This window comes from Crotalus tigris, unplaced genomic scaffold (assembly GCF_016545835.1).
Source record: "Crotalus tigris isolate CLP2741 ecotype Arizona unplaced genomic scaffold, ASM1654583v1 scf7180000019161.1078591, whole genome shotgun sequence".
Taxonomy (NCBI): Eukaryota; Metazoa; Chordata; class Lepidosauria; order Squamata; family Viperidae; genus Crotalus; species Crotalus tigris.
In genome coordinates this window covers 174,434-192,248 of record NW_024097408.1, presented here as the reverse complement: position 1 = coordinate 192,248, position 17,815 = coordinate 174,434, and the positions used below count along the sequence as shown (strand labels likewise).

The following is a 17,815-nucleotide window of genomic DNA, read 5'->3' as shown; positions in this document are numbered from 1 at the left end:
TCCCGCAGTCACCAGCAAGCCTCCTTCTCGGTGGTCGCCCCTCCAGGACAACTTTTGACCCACTAGGAGGTCTACCAACGCAGAAAACCCAGCCGGACTGGAGACGAGTCCCTAGATGTGACCGGCGTCACCGTGTATCGGAACCGGAAGTCGTTTTTCCAATTCTTAAAGGCCATGTTTGAGGGTTGCATCACTGTTGGGAAGTTATTTGGAAAATTGTCACTCAACACCGACAAGGGGCTCATTTGTTCCTATGAAGTATCTTTGTTGATAGCAAAATGTGGCAAACCTCACAAGGCAGCCATTGATGTTTTTTTTTTTTTGCTTTTTGTGTACATACCTTTTTTCATTAATAATTATATGAGCTTTTATCATTGTATTTGCTTGCATTGGATTTCACTTTCCAGTTTGAATTTTCAGCTTCATTTTCAAATTTTTGTTGTGCTCTGTAAAACATTTTGTGTGTCTCTTTGTATTGTACTTTTTTAGCGTGTACTCCAGTTCAATATTATATTTGGTGTCTTTTTAATCCGTTTTACAGTGTGCGTGACTATATATACTTTCCTCGAATCTTAATTTAGTTTCAGAGTTTCGTCTTGAAATTCTTAGTTCCTGCATTGCAGTTTGTTCTTATGCCCCTTTTATATTTCTTTTTGCGTCTTAAATTTCACTTGTAATTCAATCATTAAATGTTACTGTTTTTCTTTTTGGGCATTTCACTTTCTTGCATTGAATTTTGTCTTCAGTGGTCATTACATTTAACTGTCTTGAATAAATAAGATAATAATGAAATACATGTATCATGAAATTTGGGAATAAAGTGACAGGTGGCACCAAAATTTTTCACACAGTTGAGATATGGGAAAAAGACTGGAATTAAATTATTTGCATGTCCTGATGACAATTTTAAAGAAAAGTGTTTGCATAAATTGAAGAATTATTTCCTATGTTGTGATTGAGAGATTATGTTGGAGGAGGGAGGCGATGACAACTTCCTCATTGGCTCAAGGGGGTGATTTGTTCAAAAAGGTTAAGAACTACTGGATTAGACCAAAAGTCACTCAGGTGAATTCAGAGGAATAAGTCAGAACTCAAACTGGGAGTCTCAGTTTAATATCTTAACCATTATGTTACACTACATAGGCATGTATGCACGTACACAATTACACGTCAGTGTGAGGCAGACATTTATATTGATGTAAATATATCAGTATCTAACAGAAAGCTCATTCAATGGCTTTAAAATGTTTTTGGGGCAACACAGGCTATATTGGAAAACAATTACTGATCCCTAGAAAAAAGATATATAAAAACATAACTACACTGCTGCAGCCCTGATCTTGCCAGAGCTCTAGATCACAGGTGTCAAACTCGCCCGGTCATGTGTCGTGGATGTATTGCGACTTTTTTTGCATTGCCGGAGCTGGGTTGGGTGCAGCCTCCATATGATGCAACCAACCTGCAGGCCGGCAGTTTCACACCCCTGCTCTAGATGGATGAAAAAAAGGATACTGAAACTTACAACCAAAGCATGTAAGCTAAACATTAAAAACTTACTTTAACATTGGCAAAAATCTGACATTTTCCACTTGATCATGTTTGTAGTTCTTGGTGGGGAAAAAAGGCATTGAAAAAAGTGTCTCCAGCTATGTAAAGTCTGACCTATCCAGATTTGGAAACAATTCTATGAATATAGAATGCATTTATTCAATGCTAATTTCATTACATTTTTATCAGTTAGCTCAAGGGCTTGCATTCATACAACATCCTGAACATGAACTAATCACAAGGGTTAGGTTGGCATAACACACCAGGCTAAAATCTCACTGCCTAGTTCATGGCTCAGTGTGCTGTTTGATTATATTGCTAAAGTGGCAACAAGCTTAATTTTTATGGCCCTAGTTTCAATTTTGTTGAGAACAAGAGTACAATAGGTCTTTCAAACTTATAGTGAATACAGACATTCCCTTTAAAGAGGTCTAGATATTAAAAGGGGTAAAGAAAAGGTAGCTGACCTGTCAATCTCAGATGATTGATAATGGGCAGAGAACACAAAAGCCTATGAAATTCAAACATCAAGGAGTCAAACAAGAGGGTGGATTTCCCATTTGGCCTTGGTGTTCTAGTCTTTTGTGTTTTCTCCTCTAAAGTTAAAAGGGCAGAGTCTCAGCAAACAGCCAATGGGCTAAAACCAAGTGGATTTTAACAGCAAAATGAGGCCAGGGAAACTTGTTGCAATATACTGTTTTATGAAGTGAGATCTAGATTGGGTAGGCATGTTCCATAGATGTGTATTTATGTGATAACCTGGATGAAAGAGCAGCTATTGTTCTTGAACTGAAGCGTCTGAAATTAGCCTCAAGAATGTTCAGTTCTTCTCCTTTCTTTCCACTTTCTCCTAGATCTCTGAGTTTGCTATATATAATAATGATTTTAAATTTTTAATGAATCTTTGGTGCTCACAGTGAGAACACACATCTCCCTGACACATCATGCCACTTGCAGAAAGGAGTTGCCACTTACTTTCTTCCTGGCAAATGAGTGAGATAGGAATTTCTTTGGAGTAAAGTGAGTGGGAACCAACAAGAATCCAAGCTACTGCTATCACATCTCTACATACAGCCCATTACAAAACTCTCGAAGTAATACAACTATTGTAGTAAAATAAGTCATCCATTTCTGGCCTTAATTCCAGGAACATCATGATATGTCACCTATGTCATTCTCCCCTAGAAACTGAATTTCATTTTCTTAAACTTTATTTTTATTTTTTCTTTTCACTTGCCTTCCTACTGTAAAAGAATTGATCAGCCTGTAATGTAACATAAGGATGTATTTCTATGAAAATGACAGTAATCTTACTTTGCTTTAACCAGACAAGGCCCTGGGCCTAAGTTGCTTCTCAAGCATTGGTACATACATTTGTATCATAATTCTCTAGTTGACATTACAACACTTGCCTCCACAATATTTTTAACATGGGGGGAAAGGATGCAAGAAATATTGCTACACATTTCTTAAATACCATGCTTCACTCATTTACTAATGTATTTACACACATGTATTTAATTTGTTGCAATTTCACAGAGATCTCTGACACTTCTTCAAGAAGGACCAAGACTGCCTAGTTTGGCATCAGGTGATCCTTAGGGTCAGGTAGTAGTGTGTCCGTCCCAGCCAGGTAACTTCCTTGTCCTTTTTTAAATATATGTATGTTAGGGACAGTGACAATAAGGAGGTTGTTGACAAGTACCAGTGTCAACAACAGTGTGAAGAAGAGCTACTCCCAAGAAGGACAGAACAAAGGATTTAAAGCCATAAAATAATATAATAAATACAAACAAATCAATCCCATAGGCAGATGGAGATCTTTAAAGAAGTATCTCTAAAGTGCCTCTTTGCATTCTGAATCCTTCTTACTGATGCTTATTATACCAACATAGGGCAGGCTATAATAATTAAACATCAGCCATAGCCTAATTCTGGGTGAGGTTTTAAATAATCAAGTGCTCATGAAATCTTGTCAGGGCTAAACTAATTAAATGCATCTTTGGATCAAACAAGGATTTAAAAAGCACAAATAGCATCAACTGGTAGACAGATAATTAGCAAGAACAGAGCTGTTGGTGCCTCCCCATTCTCTACCAAAAGAAACAAAAAAGCCAAAACTATTATTTGATTGGAGAGTGGGGAAGCAGACTCTTTCAGTAGTAAAAGTTTCATTAGGATAGCTCCTAAAACAGGAAAGGGTTAAATAATGTGGTACACAGTACTAATGTCCAGGAGTCCTCTACATTTCCTGGGACTTAATTGCCTATCAAACATAGAACATGATAACAAGCATTTTTATAAGTTCAAATTTTTAAATATCATAGCTTTCTGGTGATTGCTTAAGCCAATACACTGAAAACTATGGCCACTTTTTCTGATCATAATGCTATATGTCAGGGGTTCCCAACCAGAGGGTGCGAGACAATATTCTAGGGAGTGTGAAAACTTGGGTTTTCAAAATTATAGTGTACATGCATAATTTGTTGCCGTTATTTCGAACTTTTGTAAAGAGTGCGAGAATATATCAGAAGCGTTCTAGGGCTGCTGGGTATAAAAAAGGTTGGGAGCCGCTGCTATATAGAACCATATCTTCAACAGGGCAGGGAGGAACAACACAACTGATATTAGCTTGAGGAAACCACTGCATGCAGAATATGGATCCAAAAGATTTCTATCAGAAACACCCCCGCTTGCATGAATTCATTTTTGTGATGTCAGTCCTTCCTTCATACATTGTTCCAACATTCCAATATTAGATCTAAAAAACATATTTTTCCCCTCATGGGGCTTTAGAAGAATGCAAACAGATGTATTGGAATATAATTTCAACTTCCCCAAAAGTTTTATTAATTTTTTAGAAGCAGAATCCCTTTAGAATTAAGTATAAGGTTGGGTTTGAACTTTATCTCTATCCTAGAATGTGGCAAGAAAGTCACAAGGGCATCATGAAATATTTTAATTTTTCAGGAAACACAGTGATATTTGACATCTGTTAGACAGCATGCAAACTATTAGCTTAAGATACTTCACAGTTTTGGCCTCAGAGCATTATGAAAAAATTACAAAGCCACAAAGGATGCTATAAACCGAGAAAGTTTGGGAACCTCTGTTCTATATTGCATTTTGAGTTAAAAAGATGCCAAGCCATGTACCAGGCGAGGACTCTTTTACTTTTGTGCCATGTTGATAAGGAATGGACTTATCTTAGATAAAAGAGAAAAAAACATGCACTGCTAAAAGTCTGTGATTACACAACCAAAGTTTGGCAGCAAAATAAGTAGGTATTGTGGCAGCAGTACAGGTATATCTCAACGTACAACTGTAATTGGGGCCAGACTTTCTGTTGCTAAGCAAAAGTTAGGTTGTTAAATCAGTCGCACCCAATTTTATAACCTTTTTTCTCATGGTTGTTAAGTAAATCATTGCAGGTGTTAAGTGAAACATGTGACTGTTAAGCAAATCTGCTCCCCCTCCCCGTCTTTGCTTATTGGAAGCTGACTGGGAAGGTTGCAAATGGTGATCACATGACCCTGGGACACTGCAACCACTGTAAATACAGGCGGGTTGCCAAGCACCCAAATTTTGATCACCTGAAGGTAGAGATGTTCAACAGTCATAAACATGAGGGCCAATCATAAGTTACTTTTTCTGTGCCGCTGTAACTTCGAACTATTGGTAAACAAAAGGTTTTAAGTCGAGGACTACCAATTCTGGGCCCAAGGATCAGATAAATGGAGTTGGGAGACCACACCTGTCACATGCTCCTCCATGAAAAAACTGGAGTGAATCAAAGCTCTTGGTGATGCCACTACATGCCCCAACTCCTTCCTATTGCATTCCATCACCATTTAAAGGCTTTGAATCTTGATCAATTTCATGCCAGCTCCCAGCAATGCCATCTCAGCCTAAAATTCTTTGGTTGATACACCTGCTTGACCCAGGTGGGTTAAAGAAAAGCTGCATTCATACATGCAGCTTGATTAGTGTTCCTTTGAGTTCGTTTTTCATGGCTTAATTTATTGTCTTGGTGTTCGATAGTGCAAGCAGAGACAGTGGATTAATACAAAAACTGGATTATGTGTCTAGCTTGCTGAATATAAGTAGAAGGGCGGTTTTTAGTTCCAACAATGTAGTAAGATCATCCCCTGCTGGTAGACAGATAAAAATCACCGCATTTCCTCCTACAGTATTTTTCCCCCTTGCTCCATGCTTTGCTGCTTTGCCATGAAAAAGGAAGAGGACAGAAAACCTCTGGACCTCAACCTGATACAAAAGCTCCCTGAAAACGCCTTGTTCATGATGCTGATGAGAAGAATGTTCCTTTCCTTTGGTCACCAACTGGGGAGGTGGAAAGAAGGGAGGTCAAAGGGAGAGAATAAATTGGGGTCTAAAGGAAGTGAAAAGTGGGGGCACACAAAAGGATAAAAAAAAATAAGAGGTTACCACTTACATCTTGCTTGTGGTCCCCAAGAAATTTGCTTCCAAATAAATATCAGATTAGAATAACATTTTGGCTGGGAAATTCTGGGAGTTGACATCCACACATCTTCAGCCTGCCAAGGATGAGAAAGGCTGCTGGAAACAGCTGATGAGAGAAACATACTACAGATTCCATTCTGATGCCACTGGAAGAGTGGGAACTTCTCTGCTTTTTCATATCATAATCAAATACACTTCATGTATGCAGATATCTATAGTATTTTGCATCTCAGAAATACTCTGTAATTCCGTCTTTCATGGAATTTTACTGCATCTCTTTTAGATCCTGAGCAGTTGTATTCTTATTTTACAGACCAGGAGACTGAGGGTCAATCAAGGGGATGAAACTGATGTTCCCCGTATTTTTTTCCTGTAAATGGCTGCATCCTGTTCTAATGTGGGCTTGCTAAAGAAAACTATGATATCACCTTAATGTCTTCAGATTATCTTCTCCCTCTCAGGTTGTTGCTATTGTTACTATCAGCTTTTCCCAAGAAATTCAGTGTATCAAACATATAACATGTTTGCTATTTTCTTCTCACAATAACCGTCACGGAGGTGAGACTGAAAGAACAATTTGGACATCTACAACGTTATGAATCCAGAATACATCTAATACGCTTCATCTAGAATTGCATCTCACTAGAGCTGTTTATTTAACATAAAAACCTTTCCTATACCCAAAGTGCAGCAATGGTGTCTGGGAATTAAGGGGAGGGAAATGGATAAACGGGGTTTCTTTGCCTACAGTGGTGAAAGCTCCTCTAAGATTTTTTTCTCATGGAAGAGTATATTTTTCTTTCATTGTTTTCTATATCAGAGATATTGATGATTCTCTTGGTAGTTTTGTAGTTATTGTTTTCAGCTTCACAAAGGTTAAGGTCTTGCACAAACATATAGAATTGTTTACACTGAACATCTTTTTAAATAAGAGGAATGTAAAGAATAAATACTGTACACTGACGTCCACCTCCCAACACGGGGAAGGGGACTAGATAAATATGTCTCCGCTATACAGGTAAAACCATTCCAAAGGATAGGGAGGATGGATCAGGTTCATCAGCTGCCCAATTAACTCTTGTGCAAATTTATCCCCGGGACTCCAAGGATCTGTAGAAATGAAAGAGAAAAAAACCCAAATTGTGACAGCAATATAGCATGGATTCTATGTATAGTCAACCAGAAACCAGTATTAGGTGCTCCCTATTCTCAGGGCATATAAATTTGATGGACCCAAATATCTGGTCTTCCATATAACTAGCCCAGCCCCTTTAGTTCTGCAGCAATGACAAGATAATACTTGGAAGTATTAGGCACTGGCTTCAGAAGTCTCTAAGTAGATAGACAGAACCAACTGAAATTTACAGCCAAAATTCTCAAGAGTAAGTAAAAATTTAGATTTTTTTTTTCACAAGGATATCTAATAGTCAGAATATATGAAAACCCACATTTCAGATTTGTTGGAACTTGAAGGTAGATCTGTTTGCTATGGTTTAAATCAGCATTTCTCAATCTTAACAAATTTTAAGATATGTGCACTTCAACTCCCAGAATTCCCCGCCCAGCAAGCTAGCTAGGGGATTTGGGGAATCGAAACCCACGCAGCTTAAAGTTGCAGAGAAAAAATTACAGATACAGTATGTAAAGAAGGGATAATTTAAAACTCAAATGCTGGCTTGGAGCGAATAGGCTCCTTTCCCCATCTTCTATTATAACCCTAACCTGGATTATGGCTCCAATCCAATTAATTGGAAGGAGGGAATGTGCTCCCAAATAACAAACTCTGTATCAAGAAGAATCTCTGAAAACAATGTTCAGATTTTCAGTCTGGATTCAGGGCCAGCTATGAGACAGAGGCCTCATTGATGATACCTGTGAATCTCTGGCGAGAGCGGGATGGGTGCAAACATCCTGGCTCTCTCTGACCTCTCAGCAGAGGTCAACTATGGTATTCTATGGGCCTGCTATAGAGCTTAAGACTTGGCACTTCTGTGCTGGTTGAGCTTTCTCCAAGATTGGTCCCAATCACTATTGACAGAGAGTGAGAGATCCAGCCTCTCTTATGTCATACTCACTGTCCTTTTTGACACCTACCCGAAGCTGCTGGATGAAATCATCCATCGCTATGAGTTGAAATATCATCAACATGCTGATGGTACTCACCTTTACTTATCCACCTGGTAACTTAGTGATGCTGTTGCTATCCTCTATGGTATTTGGAAGCTGCAGGGGTTGGATGGGGAACGGGCTATGACTGTACCGTGGCAAGACCGTGGCTTTGGGTGCATGGAGTTTCCAGATTCATGTCTTTAGCATATTTGGTTCTGGATGGTTGCCCTGCCTTGTTGAGAACCAGTTCGCAACCCCCAACCCAGTTCAGAGTTCTCCTGGACTTGCAACTTCTGTTTGAAGATCAAGTGGCGGTTGTGTTTAGAAGAGCTTCAACCATTGCACCAACTGTGATCTTTCTTGGATCTGGACTCCCTGCACATTCAAGCCCTAGTTAACTCTCATCTGGATTACTGCAATGCACTTTACATGGGGCCACTTTTGAAATGCATTTGGAAGCTTCAGCTGATGTAAGATGCATGAGCAGTCTTTGGGGATTGTAGAATGACCCATGTTATACCAATGCTTCACAAGCTGCAAGGCTGCCAGTTTGTTTCCAGGTGCAGTTCAAAGTATTGGTTATGACCTTTAAAGCCCTCCGTGCATAAATCCACATTATTTGATGAGCTCTCTTGTCCCTCTAAGATTAGCCCACCTTATTCATGCTGGTAGAGGAGGCCTGTTGAAGATCCCATCAGTCAAGGAACTCTGACTGATGGAATCCAAGAGAAGAATCTTCTCTATTGTAATGCTGGTCCTCTGGAACTTCCTGTCCCACAGGTAAAGTTTGTCCCCACCCTCCTATCCTTCCACAAGATTGAAGACTTGTCTCTGCCAGTTGACCTGGGGACCCAAAAGGGGAGTACAACACAGGAGATGGCTGCTGGACTAACTTGCTGACCTTACCTCCCTCCTGCACTTTCTGCTTCAGCTTTACTCAAGTTTTTAATTCCATATTATTGTACTTCCACTGTTTATTTGTATTTATTTATTCCTTTACTATTGTTATTCTTACATTTTTTATCTTTTTTTTCCCCAATTTTATTGTTGTAGGCAGCCCACAGTAGACTCATAGAGAGATGGGTGGCAAATAAAATGAATGAATGAATGCTTTTTTCTTAGATTTCCCAATGAACTTAAAAGTCTTCCTGAACTGTAGCAATAAAAAATGCATTACTAACACCACTCTATAATATTTCTGCCCTAGAAGACATCACAATCCTCTAAGACAGCGGTCCCCAACCCCTGGGCCTTGGACCGGTACCAGTCCATGGCCTTTTAGGAACTGGACAGCAGAAGCAGCAGGCGAGCAAGCAAGCAAAGTTTCATCTGAGCATCCACTCCTAGGTTGCATGCAAAACCGTCCAGCCCAAAAGCGGTCCCTGATGCCAGACAGGTTGGGGACTTCTCTAAGGTACAAGCAGCAGCTGGTGTTTTCAGGGATGGGGGAATTCGGGGGGAGAAATTCCTTAAAGCCACCAACTCCCTTCTCTTGCCTCTAAAACAAAAACTGGCAACCTGCTGGGTATCTGTTATTCTCAATACACATTTCAGAATCCATTCTTACGAGTAACTGTTGTGTTGCTGCCGGCGCCGCGCTGTCCTCATCTTTTCAAAGCGTGCCTCCATCTCTTCCAGTACTTTGGGTGTGTAGCGCACAACCAGTTTCACTGTACCTTGTGCTGCTTTTAGAAGTTCCACTGCCCGCTCATGTTGCTCACCCTCCACACTCTGCAAGAGAGGAGACAAAAAGGCAGGGTCATGAAAGGGGAAGGGCTGTTCCTCTTACAATCCTCCTCACACAAAAAAAAACAACTCTTGTCCCACCCTACCCATCACTGTTGAGGAACTTCCACCTTTTCTACCTTAAATTACAAATTTAGGCAAACGGTACTTCAGAAAAAATGCTAGAGAGAGGCAAGGGTGGCTATTCAGATTTCCAGCCAATAATACCTCTAAGAAGGTCATCCAAACCATTTTTCTCATATTTGGCCTGTATTTCTTTGGCAATGAACATGGCCACTTTTCACTAAGCTGGGATTTATGAGGGAAGGTCCTGCTACAACTTATAGTAGTATCCCTTTTCACAAAAAGATGTTTTTGGACCCACATTCCAATCAATGCCTTCTATTAGAGTATGCATCATTTTGTTTTGGCTTCATAAAGATTTGCAGTTAATGTATAGTTTCTTCTACAAATGGATGCCCTCTGGATATATTGGGACTATAGTTCACAGAATTGTGCCAGCTTAGACTTTAGGAGAATGCGAGTTTAAGGGAGGATAGGACAGAGGATCATCTCAGCTACCACATGTCCTGTAATACAGACTGATGTCTTATGTAATTGATATGTGGATTTATCACCATTTCATGTCATAAATTATCTTCTTCATGCATAAACTGTTCATATTTTTATAAAAGCTATTTATCCAAAATGGAGGTTCTGTTCATTCAAATGCTATCAAATCCTTAACCAATCTACCTATTAAATCCAAAGCCTAGTGTAAGCACAGGACATTTTTTAGCACTTTTCAGCACTACAAAGCCTTAGCAAATCCCAGTAGCCAATGCCTATTCTTAGCTTTAAATTTTTTTTCAGTATTCTAAGTGTGAAGAGAAGCTGCATCTGGGAGAGTTGCCTTTTCATTTGCATTATGCCAAAGTATTATGCAAAATTAAAATGGCAGCTTTCATTTTCCATAGTGGCCTGGAGCAATTCTGAAAGAATCGTGGGAAATTAAAATTTCCCTATTCCCAGGCCACCTGATACTAGACAAGGGTGGCAGAAGGCAGGCACCTATTTGTCAGGCATACGGAATCAGAAATGACACAAGAAACTGATCAGAATGGTATGTTCATTGCTACTCACCTGTTGACAGGAGTTTTGCCAAATTAAGGCACTTGCTGTAGAAACTAATACATAAAACCTTGTGAACATTTAGGGAGGATCACCTTTAATTCACTTGCTCCACCTCAGTGATTGAAGGCTATCTAATGTTTTCAGTCTTCTCCTCAATTCTGCAACAGATTCTACCGCACTATTTGCTGAAAGACATTTTGGCTACCTAACACACTTGGGGTTCAGCATTCACTAGAATCAGGAAGTGGTCAGTCAGTGCTCAGAAATGCTATGCACATCTCCACATCTTTGCCATTCAGCCATAGAAGGGTCACATGTCTCCCCTCACCCAATACCCACCACACCATTGACAGACAGCAGTTGATCTCCACGCTTCAGCCCGCCATGGCGATCAGCAACACCCCCGGGGATGATGCGAGAAATATAGATGGGGGAGTTCTGCTCCTTGCCCCCCATGATGTTAAAACCTAGGCCCTCATCTGTCTTTGGCAGCTCCACCACCCGGGGATGCGCGTGGCCCTCACTAGCTGCAAAGGCCGCCACTGTTGCCTGCATACACAAAGGAAAGACCAGGAGAGTCCAAGTCAACATTCAAAACATAACAAACAGTACGAAGTTTAAAGAAATTCTAATTCTGATACCATAAACAAATTTCTGAATGGAAATTGTATTTGACATTACTTTTATATCCTGTTCTCAGAATTTGACACATAGCTTTGTAGCACAACTGTTAGTGGAAGTTGAGCATCTAATGACAAATATTGTAGAGATAATAAATCTAAAATATGGTTTTAGGCTAGCATACCCAGCTCTATTCATTTCAGTCTATATTGAAATTACATAGTTTCCTTCAATTCTATATGTCCTGTTAACAGCTCCTTTTATACTTAATCCAAATTAGATGCATTAAAACAGTGATGGAGAACCTTTTAGAGACCGAGTGCCCAAACTGCAACGCAAAACACACTTATTTATCGTCGGGTGCCAGGTAGGCGTGGCCAACTGGGTGGACGTGGCTGTGGTGGTCATGACAAACTGGGTGGGTGTGGTCATCTCGATGTTGCTCGTGGGGAGGGATGCCTATGGGGGCCAGGCAAGGTTGGGAAGATCCAGGGGATCTCTGGCAGATGGGGTGGTGGGCAAGAGGTTCATCCTGCGGGGTGAGTTGAGGCAAGGTGAGACAGGGCAGGGGTACCATTGTCGCAGAGCAAGGCGAGGCAGGGGCTGGGGCGGCTGCTGCCTGATACCATTGCCCCCCCCTGCACACAGAGGCCAATGAGCACATGGGTGCTGGGATGCATGCAGCCACGTGGGACCTTGGCAACTTAGCGGGCAGCTGGTTGAAGAGAGATGGTCTCTGGGACATGGCACGCATGCCCACAGAGAGGACTCTGAGTGCCGCCTCTGGCACGCATGTATTAGAAAATGTTCCACATACGTTGTTTTTGGAAATGTGCTTAAAACAAAAAGGGACCCAATCTCCTTTGCTTCAAATATAGAGGTATGGCAGGAGGAAGTGTGAAGGTGGCAACTGTAATCACACAATCAAAGCTCTGCTTTCTTTTTAATGTGTGTCACATGTGCAATACACTTTAAAAGGCAGCAAGGTTTTAACTGCATGGTTGCTGCCATCATATTTGTTTTGTTTTATTTTTCAGGAGAACCAGAAAGGAGAAGAAAAACAAAAGAAATGATAAATGATAAGAATTAGGTAACAGTTTATCAAATGTTAAGAAAAAGGCAAAGCATTCCTTTATTCATTTAGTATAACATTAAGTCAATATGTTTATAATCATGTATCAATTTGATATTTTAAAAACTTTATTTCTCATCCTGCAGTCACTGGCCCAGTCATATCCCTTAATTTGGAATCTTGCAGATACTTATTTCAGAATTATTTTTATTGATTTTATGTAATCCCTCAGAAAATGTTTTTGGTAGAAGAGCAGGGGCGCCTATAAATAAATTAGTATAATAGGGATATTTTGTTTCCCTTTCCCTTTCTGAAGTTTTAAGGCATGTAAGACTGTTTCTCACAGCAGATGTATTTTTACTTTTTCTTCAATTAATGTCACCCTGAAAGGTTTTTAGCTTTGAGTCCCAAGAGTACATATACCCAGTAGGATGAGTTATTACCAATGACCTACTTCTATGATACTCGCAGACACATATAGGTAACCATCGTTTTATTTTGTTCACCAGTGTTTAAAATAATTGTTTCAAAAATTCCTAAACCAGCTTTCATTTAAATGAATCCCAAAATATTTAACCAAACATGAATAAATAATAATTATGCTGAACACAATGTAGCAATGATTAGAAAACCAAAAGAGAAAAAAAAATCACAATAATATAAAGCAGGGACAACATTGCTTGCATTCCAAATGCTTTAAAAAATTAAGTCATGAACAGATATCTTACACACAGACATTAATGCCAGATGTATTTCCTTTTGGAAAGAGCTGCAAAGTTATGACATTATCCCTGCCCACCCACTCACCCACCCCCACTCGGTATAGGCACCTAACACCTGTTTGAAATCAAATACATCCACATCTCAGGTTGTACTGCAGCTGTGGAGGGTAGACACATATTACTGACTGCCCCTATATGTCTCAAAACAGTTTTGTACCTTCAAATCCAATTCATTACACAACCCTGGTAGATCCTGAACCCTTAAAAGGTCAATGGATGGAGTATCTGGTGAGCATTGGATTGCTTACCATTTCAGAGAATTAGGGAATATAAATCAAAGGTTAATAGGGTGTGAAGAGATGCGGATTTGAGAGAGAAAATGTGATTTGGAAAGCACATGGATGTGCCTATGGCACTTGTCAGTAACAACTTGAAAGCAGTTGTGTTTTCCTAGATTCGCAAAAAGTGCGACACAGATCCAGACTTCTATAGTGCTATCAGAAGTAGCACTATAAAAAGCTTGTTGAATTACCTTAGCAGTAGCATGTGCCCGAATTTCAGCACTTCCCGAGATATCCAAAGTGTCATACAGCTGCTCATAAACCTGTCCAGAGATACAAGAGAGGACAAGAAGATCGCTTTCCAATGGCAAGACTCTGCAAAATTCAAGATCCAGTTAGGTGCCATTGGTAATAAAAAGAAAAGGGAGAGTAAAGAAATAAAAAAATCAGAAATAACTAACAAACAGAAATGGAAATGGCTAAATGAAATTCTTGGGAGAATCTGATGCAGAATGGCAGAGTAAAAGAGTGAAATGGTAGTAGAGAGTGGATTGAAATAAGAATCCTATCATGATATGCATTGCACCAGCTGTGCAATTACCAGAAATTACATGTTAGGAGGTGATGAAGAATCGTGACTAGGGCTGGAAAAGGAGGAGAGGCCCTTCAGAACTAATGCTATGTGTTTTGTAATGTAGCAGTCTATTCTTCTTCTTGTGCCATATCTGTTATCGGACGTTGGCAATCATGTTGGCAATCCTATTTTTATTAGCAGCTGCACGAAAAAGTGCTGCTGAGTTTTGTCCAAACAAATTGGGTACATTCTGCCCCTTAACACAGGCCTAGTTCATAAGTGATAAGATGATGGCTAGGTTCCCACAAAATTTCACAACCACCTTTTAGCCCAGCCTAAGCACAGGGCGGAAACCCAGTTGGTATTTATACTAAACATATTTTGCAAAACTGACACTCTTAACCATCATCTTTAACTCCACCTCCCCTACTCCGAAACATTTTTCTAAAGAAACTCATCTCTGAAGTGGGGAAAAAGGTTAAACACAAGCAAAAATATGAAAGGCAGAAGGAGGGGCAACTTAAATAGGACAAACTTCTCAATCTCACCTCCCGTATGGCACAGCAGAATTTGCTCTGTAGCACCCTCTGAAGGGCTTGCAATTTCTGGGGGGGCACCTCCCCACTGCGTTGCAGCCGCTCCAGCAATTCGACTGCTCGAGCCACATCTACAGAAAGAGAAAAAGAAAAAAAACAGAACCGAGAGTGCTAGAGGGCATTTGGGACCGAATTCAAGGCGAGTGGCGGAAGAGTGTAACCCAGCCATGGCTTCTGGCTTCGCTGCTCCGGGGCGCTGCATCTCACTACCTAGAGGAAAAGGAGAGAAGAAGAGAACCCAGCTCGCGTCTTTTCGACGGGGCCATAGCCAGAAAGGAAATTAAGAAGCAGCTTCCACCATATTCTAACAGGAAGCACCGCATGTCCTCACCTTCCCATCCCTGCTTCTCTGCCGCCGAACCCACGGCGACTCTTATGTCACCAGCCCTCCCCAAAAGTCTGCAGATACTCCGTCCTCTCTCTCGGCAGCCCTCTAGCAATCGGGGCTGCTAGATTCCAGCTATGATTACATCCCCTCCTTCGCTTCAAAGGCTGCCTTACCACTTCTCTCCGATCCACCAGGCACATTCGACGCGAATCTCCGTTCCGAGGCAAAGCCATCTCCATCCTTACCTCTCTCCAGCCCTAGAGGCTCCGCCAGCGCTGCCATCTTCACGTCCGAGAACCCTACCGCCGCCTCGTACGTCAAAGCGGAAGGGTGGGAAGTGCGTGTATGATTCTGCAGGCCGGCGCACAACCCTGTCTCCGGGCTACTGATGCGCGTGTCTACCTAGGCACGTGTGTTGAGGACCCTGCTTCTCTGGCGCTACTGAGGTCAGATAGGCGCCTCTCCCGTTGCCCAAGAAAAAGAAAGGCGACACCATGAAGTCCGCTAGCCGGTAGATGGAAGTTCAACGCTCAGAGATGTTAAACCTAAGCCTCCTCCATATTTGGTTAGAGCCGATGGTGCATAAGCAGCAGGTGCCGAATTTTCCCTTAAACGTAAAATGGACTCTCGTCGAACGTGCCTGGAATCGCTGGATGAATCTTTACGTAAGGAAATACTCCCATCATGCCTGCCTTTACCATGACATCAAAGCAGCCAAGCCTTTTATTTCACAGGCACAGCAGCCAGCTGAACTCATTTCTGTACTCAGGAAGAATTTGCAACTTTCTGGTATAACTCAGCCTCTTGTACAAATTTCTATTTTAATTCAGATGTCTAAAAGCCTTTAGTTATATTGGAAGCTCATTTCCATCAGCTCCTGCTACCAAAGTGAATATCAGAGTAACCTGCTGTTACTTGTAAGCAAATACTTTCATTGCTTGATTTAATTATGCAACAGAAACTGTCTTGCAAAAATATCTCAGTAAAGAATAGCACTTGGCCAGGCTTATTTGGCCTTGAAAACTAAGCAGAATCCAGCTCAATTATAAATGAAATCTGCATATACACAGATTTAAGAAAGCAGTGGCAAGCTATTTCTTATATTCATAGCAGAAAAACTGAAAATGTGTTCCCAATTCACCAGGAGTCGAGCTCTATTTGAGGAAGACTCTATCTTTAATAGAATGTTACTAACATGTAACAGACTATAGTTTAATCATGTAAAAATCTCTTTGCGTATCATAGTATGCGTGAACAAACAAATCATATATATTCCTGTGGTGTAGTGATAGGAGTCACAGAATGGGATTCAATACTTCAAGAAGTCATTAACTTTAATCCAGTAAATTTCTGATTAAAAGTCTAACCCTATTGTGAAAAAACAGTTTAGGTGCAAACTAATAAAGATCTTCTTTCCATCAATTTCTGTGTACATTTATTTTGCTGTTCTTGTTTCTTTTTCCCTTCAGGCCCAATTCATCCAGGTGCGGTATTTCATTTGCTATATTTGCTTGCAAGAACCTGTCCATCAATTAAATCACACTCGCATGACTATTTCATGAAATAAGCACGAATTCCCTTTCAATATTGGGTGTTATGTAAATGGAAGCAGAGAAGCTGAGAGTTTGGAAGCATAACTTCAGTTGAGCATCATTCTATACTCTTGTTTTCAATTAAAAAAAAAGATTCTGCTTGTGGTTTTCTATTGTAGTAATTCAATCCTGGCAAATTTCCAGGCAATTTTGTATCAAACTAAAACCTACTTTTTAATTTTTAACCACAATATAGGTTCATGGAAAGTTGTGAATTTCATGGGAGCTATCCCAAAAAATATCTGATATCCAAAAAATGTTGCCAAAAAAACCTAAGTGTCCTTGCTCACTTAATCCTTGGAGTCAGGATAGACTCGAAGGCATTTTATACTCAATATGGTATTCAGTGCAGAGTTTTATTTCTTGTAGAATCTTTCACTTCATAATTAAAAAACAAGCTTCTAGGCTTTGGGACTTCAACCATGTGGTTGAAAATACAAAGATACTACTCAAAATCTTAGATGCCAAAAGCATAGTGAACCATGCCCAGTAACTGAAAATAAATATTTAGTATCCTAATTTATTGTGCATCCCTTTCCAAAGTATAGATTGAGCAAGCTAAAATAGGTTTATTAGAAAAATAAGTTCTAAAAATGCATTCATTTAAATTGTGAGATGCAATCTTTTTCTTTATTGCTCACCTTGAAATTATTATTAATTCTGTCCATGTATAAATGTAATTCTAACTAAATATTCCCTTTATGTCATTTCCCACATCAGCCAAATGCAGATAAACCAGGCTGATCTCAGTGCATCTTGTTGAAGTTTGCTCACATTCTTCCTCAATCTATAAAGTCATTCGCCATTGATAAGAGAGCAAAGACCTGGTTGCTCCCACAATTGATTTTTTTCATTACCTTTTGATGCTTTCTACCTGCTGCTTCCTGCTCCAGCCTCCCTCTGCCCTCTCTCCCAAAGCACAAGCAAAACCCTGAATCACTGATTATCAATATATTTTCAGCAGCAGTCTGGCATGAAACTAAATACCTCTATAGCAGATCTCTCATTATTAGTAATTGAGAATCAGCAAA

General features: G+C 40.2%; 1 protein-coding gene across 3 annotated transcripts; it reads right to left on the bottom strand.

Moving 5' to 3' along the window:
- Positions 1-1,091: 1,091 nt before the first annotated feature.
- On the bottom strand, positions 1,092-17,712 carry LIN7B (lin-7 homolog B, crumbs cell polarity complex component). Of its 3 annotated transcripts, XR_005558727.1 has the most exons (7): positions 15,366-17,712; positions 14,817-14,935; positions 13,946-14,017; positions 11,338-11,547; positions 9,707-9,870; positions 6,002-7,140; positions 1,092-5,889 (listed from the first exon to the last, which is right to left on the bottom strand). XR_005558727.1 is itself a non-coding variant. In XM_039360232.1 (6 exons), the coding sequence occupies exons 1-6, from the start codon at positions 15,472-15,474 to the stop codon at positions 7,119-7,121; spliced, it is 696 nt and encodes a 231-aa protein (XP_039216166.1). In that variant the 5' UTR covers positions 15,475-17,712; the 3' UTR covers positions 1,092-7,118. The 3 variants fall into 3 exon arrangements, 2 of the variants coding, with proteins under 2 accessions (XP_039216166.1, XP_039216167.1); XM_039360232.1 differs by having other exon boundaries at positions 1,092-7,140; XM_039360233.1 differs by having other exon boundaries at positions 1,092-7,140; positions 15,438-17,712.
- Positions 17,713-17,815: the final 103 nt, after the last annotated feature.

Bases quoted from the DNA above. Each gene is read 5' to 3' on its own strand.
- LIN7B (XM_039360232.1), bottom strand. From the start codon at position 15,474: ATGGCAGCGCTGGCGGAGCCTCTAGGGCTGGAGAGAGGTAAGGATGGA. The intron at 11,548-13,945 runs GTAATTCAACAA...TTGTGTATGCAG, and splicing joins GGGCACATGCTACTGCTAAG to GCAACAGTGGCGGCCTTTGC. The intron at 9,871-11,337 runs GTGGGTATTGGG...CCTCTCTTGCAG, and splicing joins TGCTGTCTGTCAATGGTGTG to AGTGTGGAGGGTGAGCAACA.